The sequence below is a fragment of the Argiope bruennichi genome, chromosome 1 (assembly GCF_947563725.1).
Source record: "Argiope bruennichi chromosome 1, qqArgBrue1.1, whole genome shotgun sequence".
In the NCBI taxonomy this organism is placed as follows: domain Eukaryota; kingdom Metazoa; phylum Arthropoda; class Arachnida; order Araneae; family Araneidae; genus Argiope; species Argiope bruennichi.
Window position 1 is genome coordinate 93,454,922 of NC_079151.1, and position 25,785 is coordinate 93,480,706.

Here is a 25,785-nt window from a genome sequence, read left to right on the forward strand (position 1 = left end):
AAAATTTGGAAGAAAACCATGTAAAAGTAGAAAAATCGATATACATAGAAAAATTTTGTCTCAAATGATTAATCTAATGACACTTATTTTCCTACAATTGCCCTTAAACATAAAGAAAAAAGCCCTCTAAATTTTGTTTGCAATTGGATACATATAGTACTATGAGTAAGATTTAAGAGAATAGGAATGAATATACTAATGAGAAGTAAAAATAGCGTCTAAGAATTGTCTACAACAGGTTATCCATTTGAACCACGTTCTGAACTCAGTTCAAATTTCCCTGCTTGTGTATTTAATCCATTTCTGTCAATTTGAAATTATATAGTTCATTATTTAAAATATAATATGAATTAAATAAAACATAGCAACCGAATAAAATTAATAAAGTAAAATGAGAAAAAAAAATGAAATTTGCTATCACAAATTTTAAGTTATGTGAGTAAATAATTTTTTTAAGTTACGTGGTACTAGTCCGACAAAAAAACCCCATGTTTTCATATAACTCATATCTCGCTATTTAAAAATTCATATAACTATTCTCGCTATTTGGTTTTTGACCATCTCAAAATCAAACGAGTTCTAAAATTTTTTCTTCGAGATCAGAATTTTCTTTCGTGAAAAACTAGTTTAAACCAGTTTTAGACAATGACGTGATTATCAGATTATGCATACTTCGATATTTAAAAAACTTTTTTTTTTTTATCGTCTTTAAATTTTTTGAGCTCCAAAATTTTTTTTGCCAACTAGAAAAATTAGAAATGAAAATTTAAAAAAAAAATTATATTATAATATATATATATATATATATATATATATATATATATCGCGCTTTTTCGAACGATAACTTCTTATGACTTTGCTCCTTACTGGCCAGACAATAGAATCGGGTACATGGCGGATATTCGTGCAAAGTTGTTGGTAATAAATGGCCAAATGGCACAACCTTCTTTAGCATTTTCTAATAACCCTAAAAGCGAAAAATTAATGCCTCAAAAGTGATGAATCGCCGATTTTCTGCCGGTGCCTTTTGAGACTTCCAAAACTCCAAACCAAAATAATATTTATGCTCTTATATGATAAAAAAGAGATATAAATAATATTGCAAATTACTAGACACTAAACAAAACGATTTATCGCATAATAATTAAACCTATAACAGGGTGTACATTTTGCAATCATTACATTGTATAAACTCTCAATATATGCGATTAATAATGAACGAATTAGGTAGACAATATTCAGTGAATCAATCTGTATAATAGAAGTTGTCTATCTTCACCTTAATAGAATAGCACGTATCCAACTGCCCAAGAACGTATTGTCCCCTTCCCGAAATGAAACTTAGAATTTAACAATTTTGAGCTTATTTGTACTCATTATGCTTTCAATGTCATGAAGAGGCGGCTGATTAAAACGACACCATAACGTAAATAAATTATGTGATTCTCTTCCCAAGTATCACGAACACAGTAATCCGTTTCATTTGCGTCATTTAATTGTATCACACCTCGTATTCTTCGCGATCTATCGAGCGCGAAATGGCGGAAAGAGGCGCAGTTTCCCAGCGCTGTCGATCACGACGCGAAAATCTTCATCTGCTGCCCTTCATTGGTTGAGCTTTAAGCCAATCGAGGAGAACGTAGGCGGAGTTACTTTGACTCCGCCTGGCTGTACCTGTCTGTTGAAATTGAAGTATGGGGCCGCAGTAGAACTTATTCTGTTGCACCTCGAATTGAGCCCTGTTATCCAGATACATAAGAAATGGGAATTCGATTTCTTGGTCACTTTCTTGATATTTAATTCTACGTTATAAATGCGTTGTGTTTGTTATACTGGAAAAAGCATCTTCTGTCTCATTTTTTTTGTTGTATATAAATAACATGTAATTTCCTAAAAAATTCAAAATATATAAGCTTTCTAAACAATATAAAATCATAGAACTTTTTATTTATTTTTTATAATTTAGTGGAATAAAATAAAATTATTTAATTGAATAGTTTATTATATTGTATGTATATGCATTATCTCCCTGCACCTCACCTTTTTCCCCAAAAAATTATTTAAATTAATTATACAATATCTTCTAAAAATTTCGAAAATTTATGAAATTTTTAGATTTTTACGAAACAGGTTGTTATTGCTCCGAAATATATAAAATATCTAAACAATGAAAATAAGCATTACTTTTTCATATTTTTAAATATTCAATGGAATAAAATTAAATTCTTTAATAGATCTACAATTAAACAGAATAAAATTAAATTGTTTAATTGATTTAAAATTAAATAATTTAGTTAGTCTAAAATTAAACGGAATGAAATTAAATAATTTAAACCATTTAAAATTTTGATTGCAGTTATTCTTTTTTGTCGTTTGGGTGTTGTAATGTTATACCATGATATTGATAATCATAGAACAGCTGACTTAAGCTATTAGTACGTAGAGAGCACAAAACTATGTTGTACCTTTCTCATTCCATCTAGCACCCTCGTCTCATCTTTCAGTATCTAATTTTCTCATTACATTTAATATTATTCATCACTTTTCGGTAAATTTTAATTTCAGAAATAAAATTTCTATTTATCTGAAGATGTAAAATTTTCTCACTTATTAGAAAGTCAGCAAAATTTCTCAAAAGAAACTTGAATTCATTGTTGATTTATATTTTTTTCTTTAGTTTTATAACAAAATATTCACAAATACTGGATGGGAGAGAGAACAAATATTTTTAAAAATACCAAGCATTTTCATTAAAATGAACCATTAAATTATTGTCATCCATAATATCACTTTCAAGAATTTTTTGTAATAATTCCAAAATCACGAATTTCCTCTTATGCCAATATCACGATTCCACTAATGTTAATATCATGAATTTGTAGTATTTAAGATCTTCCTGAAGCTGTTTTGCTTCAATTTTAAGACAAATCTTGTTCTTTGAATGAAAAGATTAGTGACTTTTACCAAATGCTCAGTTCAAGTTACTTTTGATGAAAAATTCGAAACAAAAGAAATGATTTATTATTCTGGAATTTTTTTTCAATGAAATGTCATATTGACTTAGAGAAAAATAATTTTTAAATCCTTTTTTAATACTTTTTTTTTGATAAATTTAGTAATTCAAATATTATTTTTGGAATTCTTAAATATGACATAATATCTCTTTTGGAGAATTTTTTACTAAGATAATTTCTATCGTCTAAATTAAGAAACTACAAGCGTTGTTTAAAACTGAGCCTAAGTTAACGCTTGATCGAACGTTGACTATTTTAGAAAATTAAATTATTTTCAAATTAATCTAGAATTTTTAATATAAAATTTCGTACATGATTTTTTATATGAAAAAGATTTATTCAATTCCGTCTTTTATATATTTTTTCGTAAGGAAATCCGAGAAATCAAATATTGTTTTGTAAGTGGTAAATATAAAATATTTCTTTTGAATGAATCTCTACAGAAAAATAAAACAATAATAATTTTTTTCATTCATTTTTACATGTGCGAATTAATCTTTTATTGTGGTGATTTGGGAAATAAAAATGTCAATTGGTGTTCAATCATATCATGCATATCATTGACATCCCTCTATAAATATCATTAAAGGTGCCTAACGATTAGTAATTATTTATCTAACAATTACAAATTATAATATCCCTTTTCTTCAATGAAATGTATTAAGAATAAACTTAGAAATGGTTATGCATTTATGTAGAAATAATCGAGAAAGATCCGTGAATAAAAAAAATTAATCCTTTAAACTTAATTATAAAAAAAGATAATAATAATTCTTTGAACTTTAATAATAAGATTCTCCAATTTGAATAAATAAAGTCGAAAGAATTTTCCTTTGTGATTTTATTTGGTATTGTCTACTTTTAATTTAAATATAACAGCATATAGTGACATTTTAAATTATCAACTACAATGCGTTCTATTAAGCTTAATTTTTATTGAAAGTTAAAGTTTTAAATGGTCCAACTTTGATATATATTTAAAATGCGGAAAAATTCGTTTTCACTTTTTGCACCATGAATAAAAACTTGAAAGTTCAATTAGAAAATTAAAAAAAATCTGTACAGAAAAGTTAAAATGGAATAATTTTTAACAAAATGTTCAATTATAAGTTAAATCTTGAATAAGCTGAAAATCGAAATAACATATTTTAGAATAATAAACCACAAATTTGTCACTTTTTTTTTTTTTTTTTTTTGTTGGAAAGTTTAACAAAACAATGTACAGTTGAAAATGAATTCAACTGTACATTGTTTTGTTAAACTTTCCAACATCTTTTCTGCCCTCGTTGTATTGACGCATTTGAGAAATTGCCAAATTTAAGCGGATATCACTTTCAACTCTTAAACAATTTTTTCCTGCACAAGTTGCTGAGAAAAGTTGGAAGATATCTAAGTGATTGAAATAAAAATGGCATGATCAATTTTTAATTTTTTTTCAAAGATATCAATTTTTTTTTTTTTTTTTTTTTTTTTTTTTATGAAATCGTTATTTTATTTTAATATGAAATAAATCTCAGTTTACTTTCTCACAAATTTTGGAGTAAAATTTTGCAAATTAAATGATTTTATGATATTAAATCCTTTTTTTAAACTCGTAATGAAATTTTTGTTTTTATTTTGCTATAGAAAGTGTAAATACGAATTGTGTACTCTAATCATGATCTAATGGCTGATTTCTAAACCATTTATGCTATTAGATAGACTTGTAGTTCCATTGAAAAAAAAGTTAAAAATCTACCTTGGGAATGGAGAATATCATCAAACTATTAGATAGACATTTAATTCTATTCAAAAACGATTTAAAAATGCATTAAGAATTATATTCTTTGCATATTAATATTTTAAAAAAAGTTCAAGTCTTTTCCTACCCAAACTGATCGAATTCTATTTTAGACAGCCTCAATCCTTGGCTCGAGAAAAATTCGCAAATCTTGATATTACCATTGATTGGTCTAAAATAAGGAAAACTTTATCCACCTTCAACGACAGATACTTTATTTTTGAAAATCTTTTGGAAATAAAATTCGGATACCTTTCTGGAAATTATTATTGGAGCCACAATAAGAATGGGCACCTGTATAATATTGAAAGGCACGTTTAAAACAATTATAAAAGAAAATAAATCGCAAATTTTTGTGTAGGACTGTACATAACAATACTGAATTCATCACTTAATGTACCAATGCTAATCATAATATCTTCTTAAATGGTTTAGCATGTAAACGCAAAGCTGGAGACATTTCTACTAATTTGTAACATTTGATTTATATCAATCTCTAAATGGTAAAAAGGAAACTATATCCGATATATCTCAATAAAATAAGTTGTTCCAATTCTACTTAATTGTTTTGTGTATCCTTCTTTATATGTTTATTCAAGAAATGTTTTACTAATTTTTAAACTTAAAGCGTGAAATATATTTTTTAAAAAAATGTTTCTTACAAGTTTCAGAATTATTCATATTTTAAGAAGGCTGATGTTCATTTTCTATTTTAAAACTATCGTTTGTTATAAAGAATCTGAAATTTTATTTTGACAAATATTTAAAAAAGCAAAATGTTATATCCTTTAATAATGAAAATTTCTGGAAAAAATATCCGAAATATTTTAGCAAGATTAGTAAGAATTCTACTAAAAATTTGCGATACTTTGTGCATTTGGAATTTATGACCGGCTTGAAATATATATATATATATATATATATATATATATATATATATATATATATATATCCCGTCAGAGTATTGAAAAAATTAAACAAAACTACAACCTAAAAAATAATTTTCCCTCAACGGTTTCCAAAACTTATTTGCAAAATTACTACATACTTTTACTAAGTGAATAGCTTAAAAGAACATTTTTTAAATGTAAATTCATTCAGCAAGTATTTGACAGATATTGCATTTTTAAAAAATTCTTTAATCTATTTCAAAACTGATATCTGCGCTCAGACACGCATATGGCTTATAATATGTTCAGTAATATTCACGAGCGTTTTCTTTTTCTGTCTTTCTTTTTTTTAATTTACCAAAGAAACAAAGATAAAAATTGCAGCAAAAAATCAATAATATGCTGTCTATTGGTATTTAAGTCTTCCTCCCTTCATTTAATAATTTTATAGTCTTAATAACAGAAACTCGATTCAAATAATTTGTCCAATTAAGACCTCAATTCATGTATATTATTGAACGATTAATCACAGAAAGCTTCCGAAAGCGATTAAAGAGATAAAAATCCAATGGCGCTATGTCTGGATACTATTCCTCCTGTCCTGACACTTAACCAGCCGTTGTATCTAAAAGAAGGAATGTTGTAATAATAGCACATATATTAAAATCAGTTACAAATCAGTTTAAACATCACCGGCTCATGCACTAACTTCTATTGTAAGCAGTACGATCCTTCATTGGAAAACAGCCATAACAACCACACCATCATTGTTATATATTCCATGAAACGAGAACCCACTAATTTATAGGGAGGCACCTTATTCCCAGTTTTGAGGTGTCTACCCTCCTCCCAAAAGAATACATTTTGAAAATATGAAGACAAAGGCATATATTTCCCATACGGATCTTCAATCACGATTTTGTTTACATTCGCATTGTAAGGACAGATATTATCATGTTGAAGAAGAATGTCTTTTTCGAGGAATTCCTCAGTTAAATCAGTGTACTTATTAAATGCAGAGTTCAGCGGTGACTGTTTTGTTGAGTTGAAGCAACTAATAAAAATAAGACTCTTTATTCATACCATACACACAACTGTATTTCAAGGTAGCAGTCTTTTTTACTTGTGAAATCGCTTATTTGTTCAGGTTGTGCCATTCTTTTCGTTGCTTCATATTGATGAAAAAGCAACATTCTTCATTGTCAATAAAGCCATTTCTTCTTTTAGATCTTTTTCACCGAATTGCTTCGTTGAGTTCGACGCAGTTGCTGAATGCAGAGTTCTGCATTGATTGTTTTCATGGGATCAAGCAAGCCCATATTAAGCTTAAGCCATATTAAGCTAAGCTTTCTAGTCCCATCACAAACAACATAGTCTTCCAAAGACGAGGATTACATTTTCCTCGCAGATACATCTCATTTTTGAGACCTTGCCATTTTTTTCGTTGCTTCATATTGATGTAAAAGCAGCATTCTTCATTACCAGCAATGCAACTTTTTTTTTTTTAGATCCTTAACACTGAATTGTTTCGTTAAGTTCGGCGCAACAGTTGAATGCAGTTCTCTATATTCGTTGATTTGGTAGGATCAAGCAAGTCCGTATTAAGCCTTTCTTGTCCCCTCACAAACAACATGGTTTTTCAAAGATGAGGATTACGTTTTCCTTGCAGATGCCCCTAATTTGTGAAGCTGTGCCAATCTTTTAGTCGCTACATTTTGATGTACAGACAGCATTCTTCATCAAACAGTGATAATGCGATGAAGATAACTTTTTTATGATCACGTGTTGAGTAATTTCGAACGATCAAACTGAGGTGTTTGTGAAGCCTTGATTTGTATTATTTTTCTTTAAAGTCTAGCACATAAGTTCCGTTTCTGAATTTTGACTACTGTTCGACGATTTTTTAAAAATTTATCTTTGAACATTCTGTGTGCTCCCTGTTTTCATTTGGAGGCGAATTCCTTGAGAAAATTGGTTCAATAGTTCTTGATCGAGTTCTATTAATCAACTTGTGTAATAAATTTTTGAGGTTAAAATTATGTCATATTTGAAGCTCGGAATTCAAAAGAGGCTAAATCTTTTTCCGGCACAAATTTTATCAACAGTTATATCAGTCTGAATATTTTGATTAAATGATGGCATCGATAATGCTCGTTTTTGCTCATTAGGCATTTCATTTCAATAGCCAGAAAATATAAAAAAATCAATAAAATAAAAAAATTAAAATACATTGTGTTGCAGAGCATTAAGTTCTCTTTCAAATATAATATAAAGCCTTTAGCTAATTCGTTATATTTCTGTGTCAAATTTTGAGTATGAAAAAAAATTTCAGGAATTGTTACTTTTCTAAACACTTTGATGATAAACTGATTGAATTTAAATTAAACATTTTCCTTTCAAGACTTTTATTCATATGCTCTTATCGTGGACATTTTTGAGAAAATTGATTCAATCGCTCTTAGTCAAACTTAGTTAATCGACCTATATACGATAGGTTCTGAGGTTAAAATTCCCATTTTTGACGTAGTAAGTACAACCATAGGCTTAACACATTGCTTCTTCTTCATAACTAATTTCATAAATACAGCAATAGCAATCTTAAAACCTTAATTTCATTAAATTGTTTTCTTTATTAATACTAATAAGTAAAAGGTACTAATAGTAAGTTCCGAAATAGATCCTAACATTCTTCCACTGAAAAATACACAAAAAATTCTTAATTCTGCAATTATTTTAGTAAACGGACAAAAGTCTTTAGTGGAAATTTTTTATGTAAGAAAAGAATAAAAAAATTATGAGCTCTTAAGGAATAAATAATCTATTTTTAAAAAAAATCGAATGTATTTTGTATGGTACGAGCAAAAAACATATACACCCTCAATATATATAATAATAGTTAACAATAGAGGTGTGTTTATTATACAGGGTGTTTATAAAGTCCCGGACCCATTTTGATGTTTAATAACTCATAAAATAATAAAGATATAAACAAACTTGTGACATTTATTGATGAAATAACTCATATATTTTCCTTTTCAGGTTTGAATATTTTTACTTTTGTAAATATCGTCTGCGCGTGTGGTTAATTTCAGATAATTTCATTTTCCAGTCTAAATATCTGTACTTTTCTAAATATTGTCTGCTTATTAATTGCATTTTTCTCTCTTTTGTTTTTGGCAACTATTGCAATGTTATGTTTACTTTTGATGTGTTTGTTCTATGTAGTACTTTTGCATGTGATGTTTTATTCGAGCGGATATTAAGGAGAATGCATACACCACAAGAGAAAGCACAGATTTTATGGTGGTTCATAGAAATGAAATCGATAGTGCAAGCATAGAGAAATTTCAGAAGAATTTACCAAAAAGATCCTCCATCCAAAAACAGCATCTTGCGGTGGAAAAAGAATTTTCTGGAAATTGAAAGTATCGAAGATAAGAAACGTTCCAGACGTCCTTGCACAAGTGATTTTGATGTTGAGCGTGTCAGAGAGACATTTTTACACAATCCTAGAATATCTGTGAGATCAGCGGCAACAGAATTGGATATGCCAATTTCGACGGTGTACAAGGTTATTAAGAAAAAATTAAGACTGCATGCATAAAAAGTTCAAACTGTTCAAGTTTTGGAACTGAACGATAGGCCTAGGAGGATGGCCTTTGCAACAGATATGCTAAGGAGGATAGAAGATGCTACTGATTTTCTGAAGAGCATAATGTTCTCCGATGAAGCATCCTTTCATGTTTCTGGCATTGTCAATCGCCATAATGTGCGCAAATGGCTCTGTGGATGCCGACATGCTTGTCGCTACCTGGTTTGAAATTGACTATCGACTTGATATTCTCCGTGCGACGAAGTGGGCACACGTGGAAGTTCATTGACAAGGGTCATGAAACTTTTTGAGTCTATTTAACCATTTATGTTATTAATTTAAATCTATCTTTATTATTTTATAAGTTATTAAACATCAAAATGGGTCCGGGACTTTATAAACACCCTGTATATCTATTTTATTAAGGTAGAAAATGAATAGACATTTTGAAAGCCTGTTTCAAATTGTATGTAATTATATACAGAATGTATCAACGGAAAGAGTGGTTTTGTTGAAAACTTGGGAATGTATGTGCAATTTTAAAACAACGAACATTTTATATTTATTGACTTTCCTTTATTTGCATCTAAATTGAATCTGGGAAGAAATTCAGTCTCAATCGAGCAAAACTCATCAAAGCCGGTCTTTAACATCGTTTGCTTATTAATCGAAATGAAATGTCTAACATTCTTTTACGGTGATCAACAATAAAGCGCTCCGCCGATCGACGAGGCCAGTGAAAAATTTCGATCGGTCCCGACTCGAGTCGAAAAATCTGACTGATTAATTGCTCTATTTTACTTTGCGGAGTAAAGAGCTACACTACCCTATTGCTAACCCTAATGAACAAAAGGCCCGGATATCAAGTCCGGGAGGTAGGTGGGGGCAAGGATGGTCCAAACGACCGAGCGGCGGTCACATAAGGGTATAACGCTATTCAATTAGGCCCTCGACCGGACTATCAAGGGATTTACATAATTCGCGTCAGTTTCCGGTCCCATCCATTCATTACTAAATTGCCGTTTAACAAGATTGAATTTATCAGCTATAAGTGGCTCGCCTTAATGCAATCAAGCTGATGAAAGAACAGAGGCTCCCTTCCACCCCCACCCCCCTCTCTCAGACCGAACTTCATCCAGGGAGAGTGTCTCTTTTTCTTCTTTGCAACCCCCACCCTCCGACCAACCCTCCGTACTTTCCACATCAAAGGGGTTCCCCTGAGTCTTTTTCGTGTCATTAAGAACCTCTGTCCAGATAAAGCAGTGATTAATAGCCCAACCGGAAAATTCATTAATAAAGTAGGCTCCCTTTGAGTGTCTTTTCAGGAGAGTTTCCTCCTCATCCTTTCTCTCTCTTGCCTCTGAGGATCCCCTTTGCGCTCCCGGTGCTCACTCCGGCGCCGCGGATGCGCGCTTCATTGTCACGTGGAGATGATTTAGCATTTCTCGTCCAATAACAACACGGCATTTAGTAATTCAATGAGGGATAATGGTGGGGTGGGGGATTGGGGTGGAAGGGGGTTCGATGCGGTCACAGTTTCATAACTGGCGTTTAAATCAAAATTTTGCACGAGTGTAGTCTTTTGTGAGAGCGAGAGATAGGGGGGATGGGCCTGCGATAAATTTATAGAATGAACGCGACCTTTTCTTTTTCATTATTTAAGCGTTTGTTTGCTTCGGCTGTATGAAGAATGGGCGAAAATCGTGTTTGAAATATTTCACGCGTTTATGGAGCTTGAGCTGGTTCTGCGAGAGCGAAATGAACATTTGACGTCAAGCTAGCTGCGAACATTTTTAAGGAGGGATAAATTACGGAAGAAGAGAGAATAAAGAGTTTTACTCAAAAATAAAGAGCATACAGGCAATACGAAGACGCGTGCAGAAATTTATATACAATATCCAGTATTTGTTTTTCAAAAAAATTCTCTTTCGTTTTAATTATTTCATAATGAATATATTTATTAAATAATGATGGTAAATAATTATTTAATTACTGTGAAAGGCTGCTAATTAACTACCATACATTTATTGATTACGGAACTGGCATTTTTTTTTCCACAGCGGATTTTTGATAACATATTTTTATTCCTATAAATGTTTTTGAATGAATTGACGAAATCATTGGAAGGAGTAGATTTTAAAGCGATAAATTATAAATGATTGAAATATAACTTTATATTTATCAAAAAAGTACAATTATTTATGCCCCTGTTCACCGTATTTATATAGCCCTTTGAAACATATTGTTTTATAAACGATTATTAAATTTTTTATTGTTGAAGGCTTATTTGAATATTAATATTATATCAAATTAAAAATAAAATAATTAAAAATGATTTTAATCTAAAAAAATATTTTTAGAATTAATAAATATTAGAAAATTAACTCTAATTAATCTATAATAAATTAACTTATTAACATATTGGTTGCTATGATTTAGGTGGTTGATTCGGATCATCTATCTAATTAAATGAGCAAGATCCGTAACAATGAAGGGATTATCACATTAGACTGCAGGTGTGAACTAATTAAATTGTACTTGTGACTCACAGATGAGTCACACGGCAGCTGTATGTTAATTTTATTCAAGATGTGTAGTGTATACTGCTTCCTTGTTCTTAGTAATCATTTTCATTTATTTCCAAAAGGGCACGTACGTTTTCTGAATGAACATTCCAATTTTTTTAGTGAATAAACAGAAACTTTTCCGATTATTTTGATTTATATTGTCATATAATTTTTTCCGTCAGATTTGACAGATTTATCAAAACATTTTAAATATATTATTATATTTAAATAAAAAAAATAGCCCCACTCTTCTGCGACAAGAAATAGTCAAATAGAAATTGTGAAAAAAAAAGTTATGAAGTTTTGAACTTTATTATTTTTTTAATCAATTTAACGACTGTCATGTAGAAGTCTTTTTTGTTGATTGGGGGATTTATTGTGAATCCCACACTACTTTACAGTGAAGGGATTTGAAATCTGTTAACATAGCAGTATTCAAATTTTAAATTTCAGTCAAATTTCTTGTGTAATTTTATTGTTTGAAATGTTATTATGCCAAAAATTTTGTAGTAAATATGACTTATAGAATCAAGGTACTGTACAAAAATTGGACCATGGTGGCTTGGTGGAAAATTCTCGATGTCGGTTAGAAGTTCCGGTTTCAAAACCTGACTCTCTCGATGAACTGCCATATAAGTGGGTCTGGTGATCATTAAGCCTACCATCTTCAGGAAGCGGATTGCCTGCTCAAGTGTCGTCCTCATCTTCTGATCGCGATTCAAGGTTACAAGTTTCAAAATAGCCTTAGTGTTACTTCAAAACGGAACTTCAATATAACTAAGCTAAATTGTATAACAAATTCTAACTTCGTAACTTTTAGTAATATATTTATTTACTCATACAAAACTATAATCTATTAAGGCATTTTTCCAATTGGAAGAACATATCTAGCTTTTAGAGCGCGATAAGAATGGACACCTTATACGCGTACTTGGATATCCTGTATTGTATAGTAGTAATTTAACATTTAATGAGTATAACGTATTTTCTTGATTCGTCTTAGATTAATTGAATATGCATTCATATAAATTCATGCTAATAAATTATTTTTATTATCCAAAATTGAAAAAGTAGTCATAGTTGAAGACGTGAATTTAATAAAGAAATTTTTTTTAATAGAATATTTTAGTCGCATTTGAAATAAATCTGAGGTTCCTTTTTCTAGTATTTTCATACTTTATTCGTCTAGTTGCAAATATTTAATAATAAATTTATATAAGGTAATATAAATTCATACTTAATATATGAATAATATTAAATGAGGTTCACTTTTAATATTAATTCGTATTTAATATAAATTCATATTTAATAATAAATTCATTCATTTAAAATAATGAAAACATTTCACGTTTCAAATCATTAAAATTTATTTCTATTTTCAGGTGTGGTTTCAAAATCGAAGAGCAAAATGTCGGAAGCATGAAAGTCAGATGCAAAAAAGTAAGTTTAGAAATTATTTTTACTTCATTAAAGTAATAATTCTCTAGAGGAATTTTTAATTTTCAATTCATATTCTTTTTTAGTTGGAAAACAAAGGCTTTTTTTAGTTATAAAAAATAAATGCTACAACAGTGCAGACGAGCGAAAATGTAAAACATATTTCAATGAAGTTATATTTGGTCATTTGACAAAAAATATTGTACATTTTTTTCTTAATAACAAGTAACAATTAAATACTTCTGTAAATTTAATCATGATTAATTTAATTTAATTAAGTTGAAATTAAGAGGATTTAAAAGATATAATGTTAATTCATTTTCAAAAAAATATGCAAATAATGAAATTGTAGATTTTTTGCTATTATACTTTAAGGCTAACAAGAAATTGCACATTGTAGGCTATTTTTTGAAAATTGAAACAATATGAATTGCAACAATTGAAAATGATAACAACAAAAATATATAACTGCATCGTATATTCAGATGTATTTTCAGATGTATAAAAGATGTATTTTTTTTTAATTTAATAGAAATTTCGCAGAATTCTGATTTTTAATCTATATATTCTCCAGCTTCTTGACTTTTAATAATCAAAAACTTTTGCAAAATTGACACTTTAACCTCTTGCGCTATAACAACTTAACTGAAATATGCATCGGATTCTTGAGTTTTTAGTGTTTAAATCCGAAATAAAGCGAAACAATGACGTCATTCAAATCACTTAATAAAGTCTCAATTTCTCAAGCGTTCTTTATATTATTATAGGAAATGGAATAAAAATAAATGTCCCAATTAGTATGTGGAATCTATATGGGAAATTAAATCAATTCAAAGATACAGAGGTTGATATCTGGAAAATGAAATTTTTTTGTATTTACCGATATTCATTTATTTGAAAATAAATATGAGTAATGATTTTTAAAAACTTACTTGCTTATAAAGAAAGATAAATTTTTGAGTAGTAATATTTTTTTACTTCTTTTTTCTTTTTAATTTCCTATTTCTTATGATTACTAAAAGTTATTTATTCTCTTTTTTTTTTGTAACATATTATAAGGTATCCTGCACAATAATTTATCTTATAATTACAATAATTATAATTTGATTATTTTATTATTAAATAATTTGATTATAGTACAAGATTATTTCTAAACGTGTGCGATAAACTTGTTACTTTTATATTGCAAACGCAATGACAAAGCAGTATATCATTAAAGTCTGAATATATAAATTTTTTTCCTGAATTTCTAGAATTTTTAAATTTAAACTTTTAGATTATGCATTGAAAAAAAATATTATATTGAAATAACTACATTTAATCAAAAACTGCCAAAATAATAATTTTTTTGTATACTTTAATAGCATCGTTAATTCTTTCCCCAAAAAAATGACTATCTTATTGTTCTATATTACAGAATTATTCACGTCTGTATTATTGAAGTTACAACATATTGCATTATTTCTAGAAATATTAACTTTCATGACTAGAAATATTAACTTTAATATAATTATAAAGTTTATATTTCTAGAAATATTAACTTTCATTTCTAGAAATATTAACTGTCTATGAAGCAAAATGTATAAGCATGGATTTTCTATTGATGTGAATCCATTTAATCTCTGAAATAAATGATGCTAATAAAGTAAGACAAACAATTATTAAATAATACTTACATAATATTTGTATAATAATATAGCATAGATTAACAGAAAGTAATAGAAAAACTGTGTTTATATACTAATTCTTGTTATTCTTTATTAGCATCATTAGTTCTTTTTCAAGCAATAAATAAATAAGACAATTTATGTGTTTTATCTTGCAGAGTTCTTATTTTAGAATGGAATCAACTATACTAAATTATAGAAGCCTGAAAGTATTAAATGATTTCTAAAGGTGTAATTTTTCTCAAGTCCAATCTTTTAAAATTTGTATGAAACAAAATACGAAAGTAAAAAGATTCCATTTAATATATACCTATTTAATCTAAAACTACTTTTTTATAATAATTCTTTACTGTACATTATTAGCATCATTATTTCTATCCGAAAAACACCCTGTCCGGCTGTTCTACTTATTTTGGTAAATAGATACCATTTGTTTATTCTGAAGGATTAAATGCTTCCATTTAAATACTCATTGCCTGAATGGGGTGAGTTTTTCTTTTTGAATGAAATACGGCAATCACAGCCATACGGCGCCAAAATGTAATAGGCTTGAAAACCTTCCACCTTTGGCGGCAAATTTACATACGATGCTCTTTCCGTTAGAAAGAACAGGACTAAAAAGATAGAAGGATGGGAAAAAAAAAAAGAAAGGCAAAAGCGCATATGTGTTCAAGAAAGTTGCGCTTCGTACAAATAAATAACCGAATAAGTGTAAAATAAGGCAAAAATATATGGATAGAGCGCCTTTCAGGAATACGAATCTGGATAAGTATTCCTTCCTCTGCACCCCTTTAAAAGCAATCTTTAAGAACGTTTCATGCCGTTTGGTTCTTGCAAATTCCTTTCTCTTTTGTTTTGCCCGAGAAAAGGAAGAATTCTTATTTCACCGAGAATTGCTTTTTATTGAAAACCAAAGTGTTTATTGGGCAACCAGCCATCGTTTCTTTCTTTGTTTCGAAGATGCCTCCACAACTAAAGGGAGGGGAATACGCCCCCGAGTGTATGCAAATAGGGGGTGTGCGTGCTTTTGTTGTTTGTTTTTGGAAGGGGGCTTTCAAGTGTTCGTATTGCGTTTCTTTTGCAAAAGTGAAGTATGGTCGACGCCTAGCATATGCCTTTTCCTGTTGTATTCCGTTTTCAGAATAAAAGTGGTTTGTGTCGAAATGTTTTAGTACACGAATATAAGTTCATTTCTTTTTAAGTTTGAAATTCTATGATTCGCATAAATAATGATTATGGATTAAATATTGACGGATTCAACATATGAAATAATTATTTCTCTTGATAATAATAAATTAGTATTATTTCAAAAGAATTATGAACATAAATATGGGGTTTCTTTGATCTGAAACTCGACTGTTTCAATAAAATGATGATGTCAATTGAAACTATTTTATTTATAGATAAAATAATTATATGTATAAACATTTGTACCTTTATAATTCAAATAAATTTATCCTTCATTCTGAGAACTACATATAACTTGAATTAACTTGGTCCATAAAACATTTTTTTCTTATAAAAATTGAATTAATAATATCCATCTTTGAAAATATCCTTGATTGATAATATCGATGCATTTGTACAAGTGCACTCTTAATGTAAATTTTGCCAAATGAGTTATTAAAATGAATTATTTAAAACTAAGGAGAGATTGATTATTGATATCAGTATGAAAATCTTAAAAATTACAAATAAATGGGTTCTGATTATTTATAGTAGAATTTGTTTATCTTTATTGTGTGACAGGATAATTGCGATATTTCATTGTTAGAATGAGTTAATTTTGTGTGGAATTAGTTGACTTGTAAGTGTTACATGCAAATTTCTTAAAATTTTAAAATGAAATGAAATAATTAGTTTCATTATTTTAGAATTAGATAATATCTTTTAAATTACATATTTAGAAGAAAAAAAAGCATTGTTTGTACATTCGTCATATTTTATCGCTGCATTTTTATATAAATGAATCTTTCTATAAAATAAATAATTAATAATTTTTCAATAAAATAAATAATTAATAATTTTCAAATAAAATAAAATATTTATATAAATTGCAAATTTATATAATTCGCATTTTTATACAAATATTATCTTAACAAATAATTTTGGAAACACTTGAAAAAAAAGAAAGAATTTTAAAGTTTATTTAAAGTTTAAAGATGTTTTACGTTAATGAAAAACTCGAGATTTTCTTAAAAATTTAATAATTAATATTTTAAACAGAATTATAGGCAAGACTAAAAATTCAGGGAAGAACATGATTTATTGCAAAAATTCTAATTTCTAGAAATGCACTTCAATAGCATATACTTAAAAAAAACAAATTTAAAAGTTATTTAGTATAATCAATACAAGAATCAATACAAGAATTTTATTTTATTTAAAATTCCATTAATGAAAAGTAAATATACAAATTGGCAGTAATGAACAGAACAGTAAATTTGCTTTTGCTCCAAAAAAGTAATTGACTCTCATGCTTAATGCTTTTTATTTTACGTTATAATCAACAGTTCTTTTCTTCTATTAGCAAATACTTCATATAAAAAAATGTTAATTTTAAAACATAAATATTATATAAGAAAGCTAACTGCGTCTTCATATATTACCGTGGAATAAAATGGATTATGGTATTTTCATACTATAGCGATAACTGTAACTGTAATACAAGAAAAAATATATATACTTAAAGTATAAGTACTTACATCACTTCTCCTATATGCCAACTTGCTTCTCAGAAGGAGAGTTTACATTAGCTACGTTTCCCCCTATTTTTGAAAAGAAAACATTAAATGGAAAATATTCGGAGCAGATACATATATGCAAAAATAAAGCACACATACAGAAAAATTCTTTTTGTGTGAAAAATATAAGGAAGCACCCATAAGCACTCAGCGTACCGTGCGCTTTAAAAGGCATTACTCGAAGCATACGTTATTTTCACGTCCCATTTTGCTTCAACGCTTTCATATCAAAATGGCGTCGCTTCGAATTTTTGTTACTTGCAGACGATTTTCAGAGTTGCCGAATTTTGATTTACTTTTTGTCATTGCATCAAATTCTTGCGAATGATTTCCAAGATATTGCTTCATCATCTAACAGCATGCATATGCATCGTTAGTTAAACTATCATTTAATTTCCGAAATATTGTTTTTTGCGATAAAATTATAAATGAAACAAAGATATACTTTTTTTTCAAAGTTCGAAATAAAGCGATTTTTTAAAAGTTTATTGAATTTTTTTTCTTTTATTTGGTATAATCTCAGACTCTGAAATTTTTTCTACTTTCGCTTTCTACAAGCATTTTAAATTTCAAATAACTTTTAAATTTTAAATTTGATTTAAGTTAGAATTAACGATTTCGGAATAATTATGTTAAAACTAATTCATAAATGCTATTGGCATACAAGAGAGAAAAGGCAACAGTCAATAGAGGGGATTTTGTCCCATTTTTCATGCTTATTTAAAAGGAAAAGAAAATAACAGTTGCAAAACAAATTAAAAACTGATGTAATAGGTAGTTAATCGAAACATTATTATTAGCATATTAATTGAAAGATATTTATTTATATTATAAACTAAAAAATTATATTAAAAAAATTTAAGTATTTTTTTTTAATTTTTAAATTTTTCAGAAAATGCTACCTTGAATTAGAGTCATTTAGGCCATTTCTTGAAAATTCAACATTTAATTGATTGCCATAGCTTAAGCTAGTGTTAGAATTCATAGAAGTTTTAACAATCGATAATATCGCATCTCATCAGAATTAATCTCAAGGTTAATCAAGGAGAAAAAAAGTGATATATTTGAGTAATCGTTATAATCATTGCCTATTGGCTAGACATAGCACTTACAATTTTTTTTCGTATGTTGGGCTAAAGTTAGAGTAAAGGTGAAATTTGCCCCATTTTGGTGGTACATTTATTCATTATTTATTATTGGTCATTTATTATTATTTGTTGATATATCTTATCTATAACACTGTAAAAATTGTAGTAAATCAACTTGATCCTTTGTCCTTTTATGAAAGAAGATACACATTTGATTAAAGATTCAGGTTAATGCTCACATTTCAGTATTTGATAGATAATATAGACTTTCCATCTATAAAAACAATAATCAGTTGCTTTAAATTGCTGTGACAAACCGATTAAATCAATTTTAAATTTGACGACGTTTAAAACCGAAATTTGTTATTTTTCTCATGTTGTTTTAAAAAACGGCTGGAGTCAAATTAATGTCAGTTTTCAAAGATAATAAAAGCAATATAAGCTAGATAAGTTTTTAGCAAAGACAATAAAATATTTGAAAGAACGAAATGGAATCCTTATATTTTTTCTTTAAAATAACATTATTGTTTAATCTGTGTTATATTATAAAAATAATATAACAGCAATTAAATGAGAACACTATTGATAAACTTATTAATTGGAATACTATTTTTTTAGACACGAGAACACCTTTATTTATATTATTATAAATAATAAAATAGCAATTAAACGAGATAATATTATATAAATTTCTTGAGAACATAAATATTATTTATATAATAATAATATTCTCAAGTAATTAATTTTTATTTTGTTCTATGATTTTGGTTGAATTGTGTCAGCAAAAATAGATAATTTGCATCCTCTTATTAAGATTGTTTTTAAAATTGGTAAGAATACAAAATGTAATTTTTTTTTTGAAAAAAATACTTTTTTATAACAACTTTAAAACCAGTTGAAAATAAAATGTTATGGAAGTATAAATATCCATCTTTTGATTGATGTATTAACTTGATAATTTCATGTTATCATAAGCAGAATATCATTGCCTTAGTTTTATATGATGCAAGAACCATAAAATTGACTCTACTGCGCCAAGAACTATCATTGGGTATATTAATACAGGTAATTATATTGCTAGTGTCCAAAATATTAACGAAATCCAAAATAATAAATATAACTTTAATAATTTTTAATCTAATATTAAAAGTAATATTATAACCCAAAATATCAAATATATCTTTGGTCATATTAATATAATAAATTGTAATTATTATTTTACTTATTCTAATTAAGAAGATAAGTTCAATTAATAAAACTATTAACAGCATATTTTAATACGCTAGGAAATTACATGACAAGGATTTTCCAAGTTTCTCATTTTAAAATATAATTTATAAAACTATAGAAAAAATACAAAGTCGATTAGTTTATTTTTTCTCATATATTGAAAAAATAAACAAGAAAATCTTTTGAAAATCAATTATCTGTATCATTATACAGAAAGTTTTATAGTATAGAAACTTGTTTTGTTTTCATTTCTATAACAATAACTTAGAACTATAACAACAATTCATATAAAACATTATCATTATATTTTAACTTAAGTCTTTTTTAATTTAGGAATTATAGACAAAAATATAAGGTTATAATTCTCAACTTTTTAATTTTTCGGTAACATTTTTTATTATTATTTTACAAAAAATGTTATGAATTCAAAAGTTGAAACAATTTTATTTTTGTCAATAAATGTTATCAGGAGAAAGTTAATAGGAACCTTATTTCTGATAGTATCATGATTAGAAGATATAATTTGAATTAACATTTTTTCTAGAAAGAATAAACATTGATCAAAGTTTGAATGCATAACCTTTGTAAATCAGATGATAACACAAATATATTATTATCATCAAAAAAAAAAGTCCGCGTTGCCCCTCAAATTTCAAGACCTCTAGACAGTTGCTAAGTTTATATATATGATAATCAAACTTGTTAAAAGTATCCTATTTTGAGAAATTTCATCTTATATAAAGCTTCATATTTAAAGTTAAATTATTGATAATTTTATAATTTTAAACGAGCAATTCCTGTATATAAATTTATTTCGTGTATCTCAGAAACGGCTCAAACGATTTGGATCAAATTTTATATTTAAATAAGGTTTCACTTTTTAATTTTATCTATATAGATATCTTTCTTGAAAAAGAATGCGGTTTTATATGCGCAAAAAAAAAAAAAAAAAAATTAACTTTTATAACTAATCATTGACATGTAGCAAAAAAAAGACCTGCAAAAGTGCATCAGAGATGGAGTAGTAGTGGTTAGGGCTTCGAACTCCCATGCATTTTTCTGTTTGTTTAATACCACGTTTGCAATTTAATTAGATTTTGCTTATCTTATATCATGCAACTTTAAACGAGAAATTATCTCTCTCTCTCTCTCTCTCTCTCTCTCTCTCACACACACACACAGACGCACACACACACACACACACATTTATATATATACTGGAAATATCTCTAACGGTTTGGATCAAATTTTATATTTGATTAAGCTTTTGCTTTTTAAGTTTGCTATAAAGGTGTCCCACCCCAAAAAAAACATGATTTTACACAAACACACACACATTTTTTTATAACTAACTATTAGAGCCATTTTCTATCTGCTCTGACACTGACAATGACATATAGCGCCATCTCTTAAATTTTTGTGGTACTTGCATTGTTACCATAGAAAGATAACCTACTGGTACCTCAAAATTTTGTGAGATTGCGCTGACTGATGTGAGATACGATGGGATCGGAAAAAAATCATATGTAATTAGTATGTGATTCCTATCTAAATATTTTCTCCCCCCCCAAAAAAAAAACACTATTTTTCTAAAGCAAAAACAAACAAACCAAAAAATGCCAAGCGAAGCTCGATTTTCCTGACATTAACATTGTATACTGTCCATAAATTATATTAAGATACAAACAGTACTGATTTCAATGATTTGTTGTACAATGACTGCAAAACACATAAATAAAAATCACATTTTGATGAAGCATTTTTTAAATTTCGCGGAGGTATAGCTTTATAATATAACTGAGGATACATCCATAGAAAAAGATCTGCACCCATTCTATCTGCGTCCATTCATTCTGCCTGAGAGCCTGAAATCTAATCTGAAAGGGTGATTCTGAGTATCGAAGCGAGAATAGAATGAATAAACGGAATGGGCTGCGACGCTGCAATCTTTATTTCATTAGTGTGTCGATCTATTTTGTGCTGGAAGGCCCTCCTCACCCTGCCAGACATGGAAAAATCAGGGCCCGCCCCAGAAGTGACACGGCCAAAGTGAAAGAGTGAGACTGAAATGAAATGTAAGCTCTTTCTGAGAACTGCTGACAAAACTCTACTCCGGTTTTTCCCGATCCGGAGATGTCTCCGGAAGTTAAGTGATTCCCCGGGAAGGGTTCGCAATCTAAAAGAACCTATTTGTCGACCGATGGCCTAGGATTAGAACCATTCGAATTGTATTTTAGGAAGAGAGCAAATTGCTGGAAAATATTCTCTGTTCATATTACAAGTACTGGAATCTGCCATCTTTTTGAAAGTTAATTTTACCCATTGGTAATGACCTTTGTGCAATTATTAAATAAAACTACGGATAAAAGATCAAACTTTTTTACTTCATGCAATACAGAAGTTGGACATAAAATTCATATTTGAAATTCACAGAAATGAATATTTTACATATTTTTCTGCTAAAGGATAAAAAAATTCCAGATAGAGAATTTCACTTGTAATTTTTCAGCTATACTTCTCTATATTTTACAGCCATGCTCTGCATATTCTAACAATAATATGTAGATTAAAAAAAACTGACCACATACCAACATTCGTCAAAATTTTTGCTCCATGGATAATATTTAGCATGCTTCCAAATTTTCGACTATTTCAAATGTTTTCAACAAGTTTCTTCCCTTTTTTTCCTTTTTATTATCCAAGCAATTTATGTGAATGAATTTAATAATTCTAGAATTTTGAATCGATTAATTGATTGATTTCGCTTTATTTAGGAGTTCGCTTGATTTTATTTTTATGAATTAGAGGCTTGATTTGTCTTGTTGTATCAATTCTCCGATTTATTGTAGCATGATTATCATTGAACATGCAGTCATGAATTGAAACTTTTTAATATCTACAGTAATCTCAACTTTTTTCTTTTTTTTTACATACATCGAAGTGAAGACATTTTCTAACTCAATGCCATATTTAAGTGAATATCATGAGAAGAAATGAAAGGCAAATTGGATATAAAAACATATTCTATATTTTTATATCTAATTACATCATTTGCGAATAACTTAATTTCAACAGATAAATTTAAAAATGTGATAAAAGTTGAATTTAAATTTGGATTGAATTCCTGACATTTCAGAGATTAATTGGAAACAAATGCATCAGTTTGATTTGAAAACTCATAAATTAAATTCACACAACAATGATAATAAAATAATAAATAAAATTAAAATTAAATCTACGATCACAAATTTCAAGTTATCACGTGAGAACATTATTATTTTTAAAGTCATTATTTGTCTTAATTAATTTAAGTCATTAACCAGTTTAAACTGGTTTGAAATAATCGCGAGACTTCTCTATCCCTCTCTCTCTCTCTCTCTCTCTTTATATATATATATATATATATATATAAACAGCTTTGATGTCATAGTTCTATGTCAACTTTTTAAAAACGCATCTGCTGTCTAAGAAGCATACGTAATAATAAAGTAATACTGGTAAAAGCAGGTCAACCTTTTTAAAAACGCATCTACTGTCAAAAAAAACATACATAATAATAATGCAATACTGTTAAAAGCAGGTAAAAAAATATATGCGATTAAAAGATGATGATGAAAATTGCCATTTATGCTTTATTCATTGCCTATGCGATTTCGAACTTCAAAACCCCCTAATCAAAACAACATCATGTTCACACATGATAATAAAAGAATAAATAAAAACTTATATCTATATATTAAAATTTGTCAGAGGTTCTTTTGATATTTTTAATATCTTTCGTTAATATGATAACTGATTTTCAGTAGAAGAAATAAATTTAGATATTTGCAGAATCAACTTTCTTTTATAAAATCCTCTCTTTTCACTTTCCTAAAAAACATATACAAAAAATTTGTTTATTTATTTCGAAATGGCACAATTTGTTAGTGAAATGGTGGTGATATCAGATTATTTTTCCTCCCGTTCCTTTAAGATTTCAAATTCAGAATAATAGCATTAAAAATCGATTTAACTTATTAGTCATTATTAAAGATTTATTTTTAGGAGAATGAGGCTAATTATGATTATTGGAAATAAATTACATAATATAAGTGTTTTCTGAAAACCCAAGATTTAAACAGAATTGAAAACATTAAAAATACTATCAATAATGGAACTTGAATGATTACTCTGGTAACTTTTGAATATTTGCATCTAATACTTTCAATAAATATTTCTTAGGTAATAATGCAATATTTTTAAGACGGTCTTTTTTTTCTAGAAATTCAATAAGCATTTTTTAGGTAATAAAGAAATATTTTAAAAATCGGTCTTAATAGGAAAATTACGAAAATATATTCAAATATTCTTTACTTGTGTCTGAGTAAATCTGCGATATTTTCAATGCTTCATGTTTTCAGCTTCATTGTAATCGAATGATACTATTAGTTTTCAGCAACTGGAAGCACCATTCGATGATAAAACCTTTAATGTGTCTTAATTAAATTACCACCTTATTTGAATAAAGGCTCATTTTATAGAACAAAGCGTTTTACATTTGATATCTAATTATGCAAAGCATCACTAAATGTAATCTAGTAGCCATTTAGATTTAGATAGAAAAAATTTAATGAATGAAAATTCAAAGAATTTCATAAAAATAAACATTAGTATCACTTTGGAATTTAAAACCTAATTTTGATAAGAACAACGTACGTCATTATCATTACGCCAGGCAGTTGAAAAATTTAGCTTTTTTCCCCTGAGAAGATGAATTTTTTATTTTTAAAAAAATCAAAGGAAAAAAATCAACTTTTCATTTAAAAATTAAATTTCAAAAAGGTTGAAAGCTAATTTAAGCATGATATTTTTGATAAAATAGAATTTAATTTTAAATTTGCAGCCAACCCCTTTTATGAAAATCTATTGGAAAAAGATGGAAAGCTCATGTGCGCAGTTCTAACAATTACATATCCACTGACATCAAAAGACACTTGCACAAAAACGGACAGAGTAGACAAAAACAAAAAATCCGAAGAAAGAAAAAAACATTGGCTCCAAGCCCCTCACAACCCCCAAAATAGGAAAAGGGGAGGGTAAGAATCCCTAAGAAAGGGAAAACGATCCACCAATTTATCTTAACTTAAAGGGGACCCGGGGATATGGCTGCCAATGCTAGTTACATAAACATCTCTGTCAGTGTCCCATTTAACTAGGAAATTTTGCAGAGTAGCGCCCTGGTCCTAAGCAATTCGGCTGGCCAAATTAGATTGTCCACTCGTAGAGAGGATTCTGTCCCTTTTGGCCAGCTTCGATTTGCGAACCGGACAGACTGGTTGTTTTTGCTGTCTGCTGGGTTGTGTTACCATCTATCAGCATTACAGTCATTGTGAATGTGAGATCGCGTTGTCCAAGGAATTTTGTCCCCCTCCCCGTTGCATGTAATTCAGTTGTCTTTGGGCCCTATTTTTGTATTTCTTTTTATCTCCCTTACTTGCCTTTGTATTTGTGTGATTCTTGCATTCCTTTTCTTATTCGATAAGGATAAAAGGCTTGAGTTTTCAGTATTATTTACTGGACGATGCCGTTTAAAAGGGAGTTTGAAGTCGTCACCAATTTGGAAGAGGAATTTAGAGTGAGGCACAAAAACGAATGAAAAAAGTAATGCACGCTTTATTTTGCAGATAGTGTTTTGTAGCACACATGGTTTAAAGGCTTCAAAACATTAACATATGAAAATTTTCTTACATTTAAATGCTTATATATTCTTAATATTTTTATTTCACGTACCAAATTT

At 28.3% G+C, this 25,785-nt stretch overlaps 1 protein-coding gene across 1 annotated transcript in view; it reads left to right on the plus strand.

Moving 5' to 3' along the window:
- LOC129973620 (short stature homeobox protein 2-like) overlaps positions 1–25,785 on the plus strand; it is an 82,962-nt gene that overhangs the window by 54,780 nt on the left and 2,397 nt on the right. Inside the window, exon 3 of the mRNA XM_056087507.1 lies at positions 13,226–13,283. Coding sequence (XP_055943482.1) covers positions 13,226–13,283 — 58 coding nt within the window. The remainder of the gene's footprint in view (positions 1–13,225; positions 13,284–25,785) is intronic.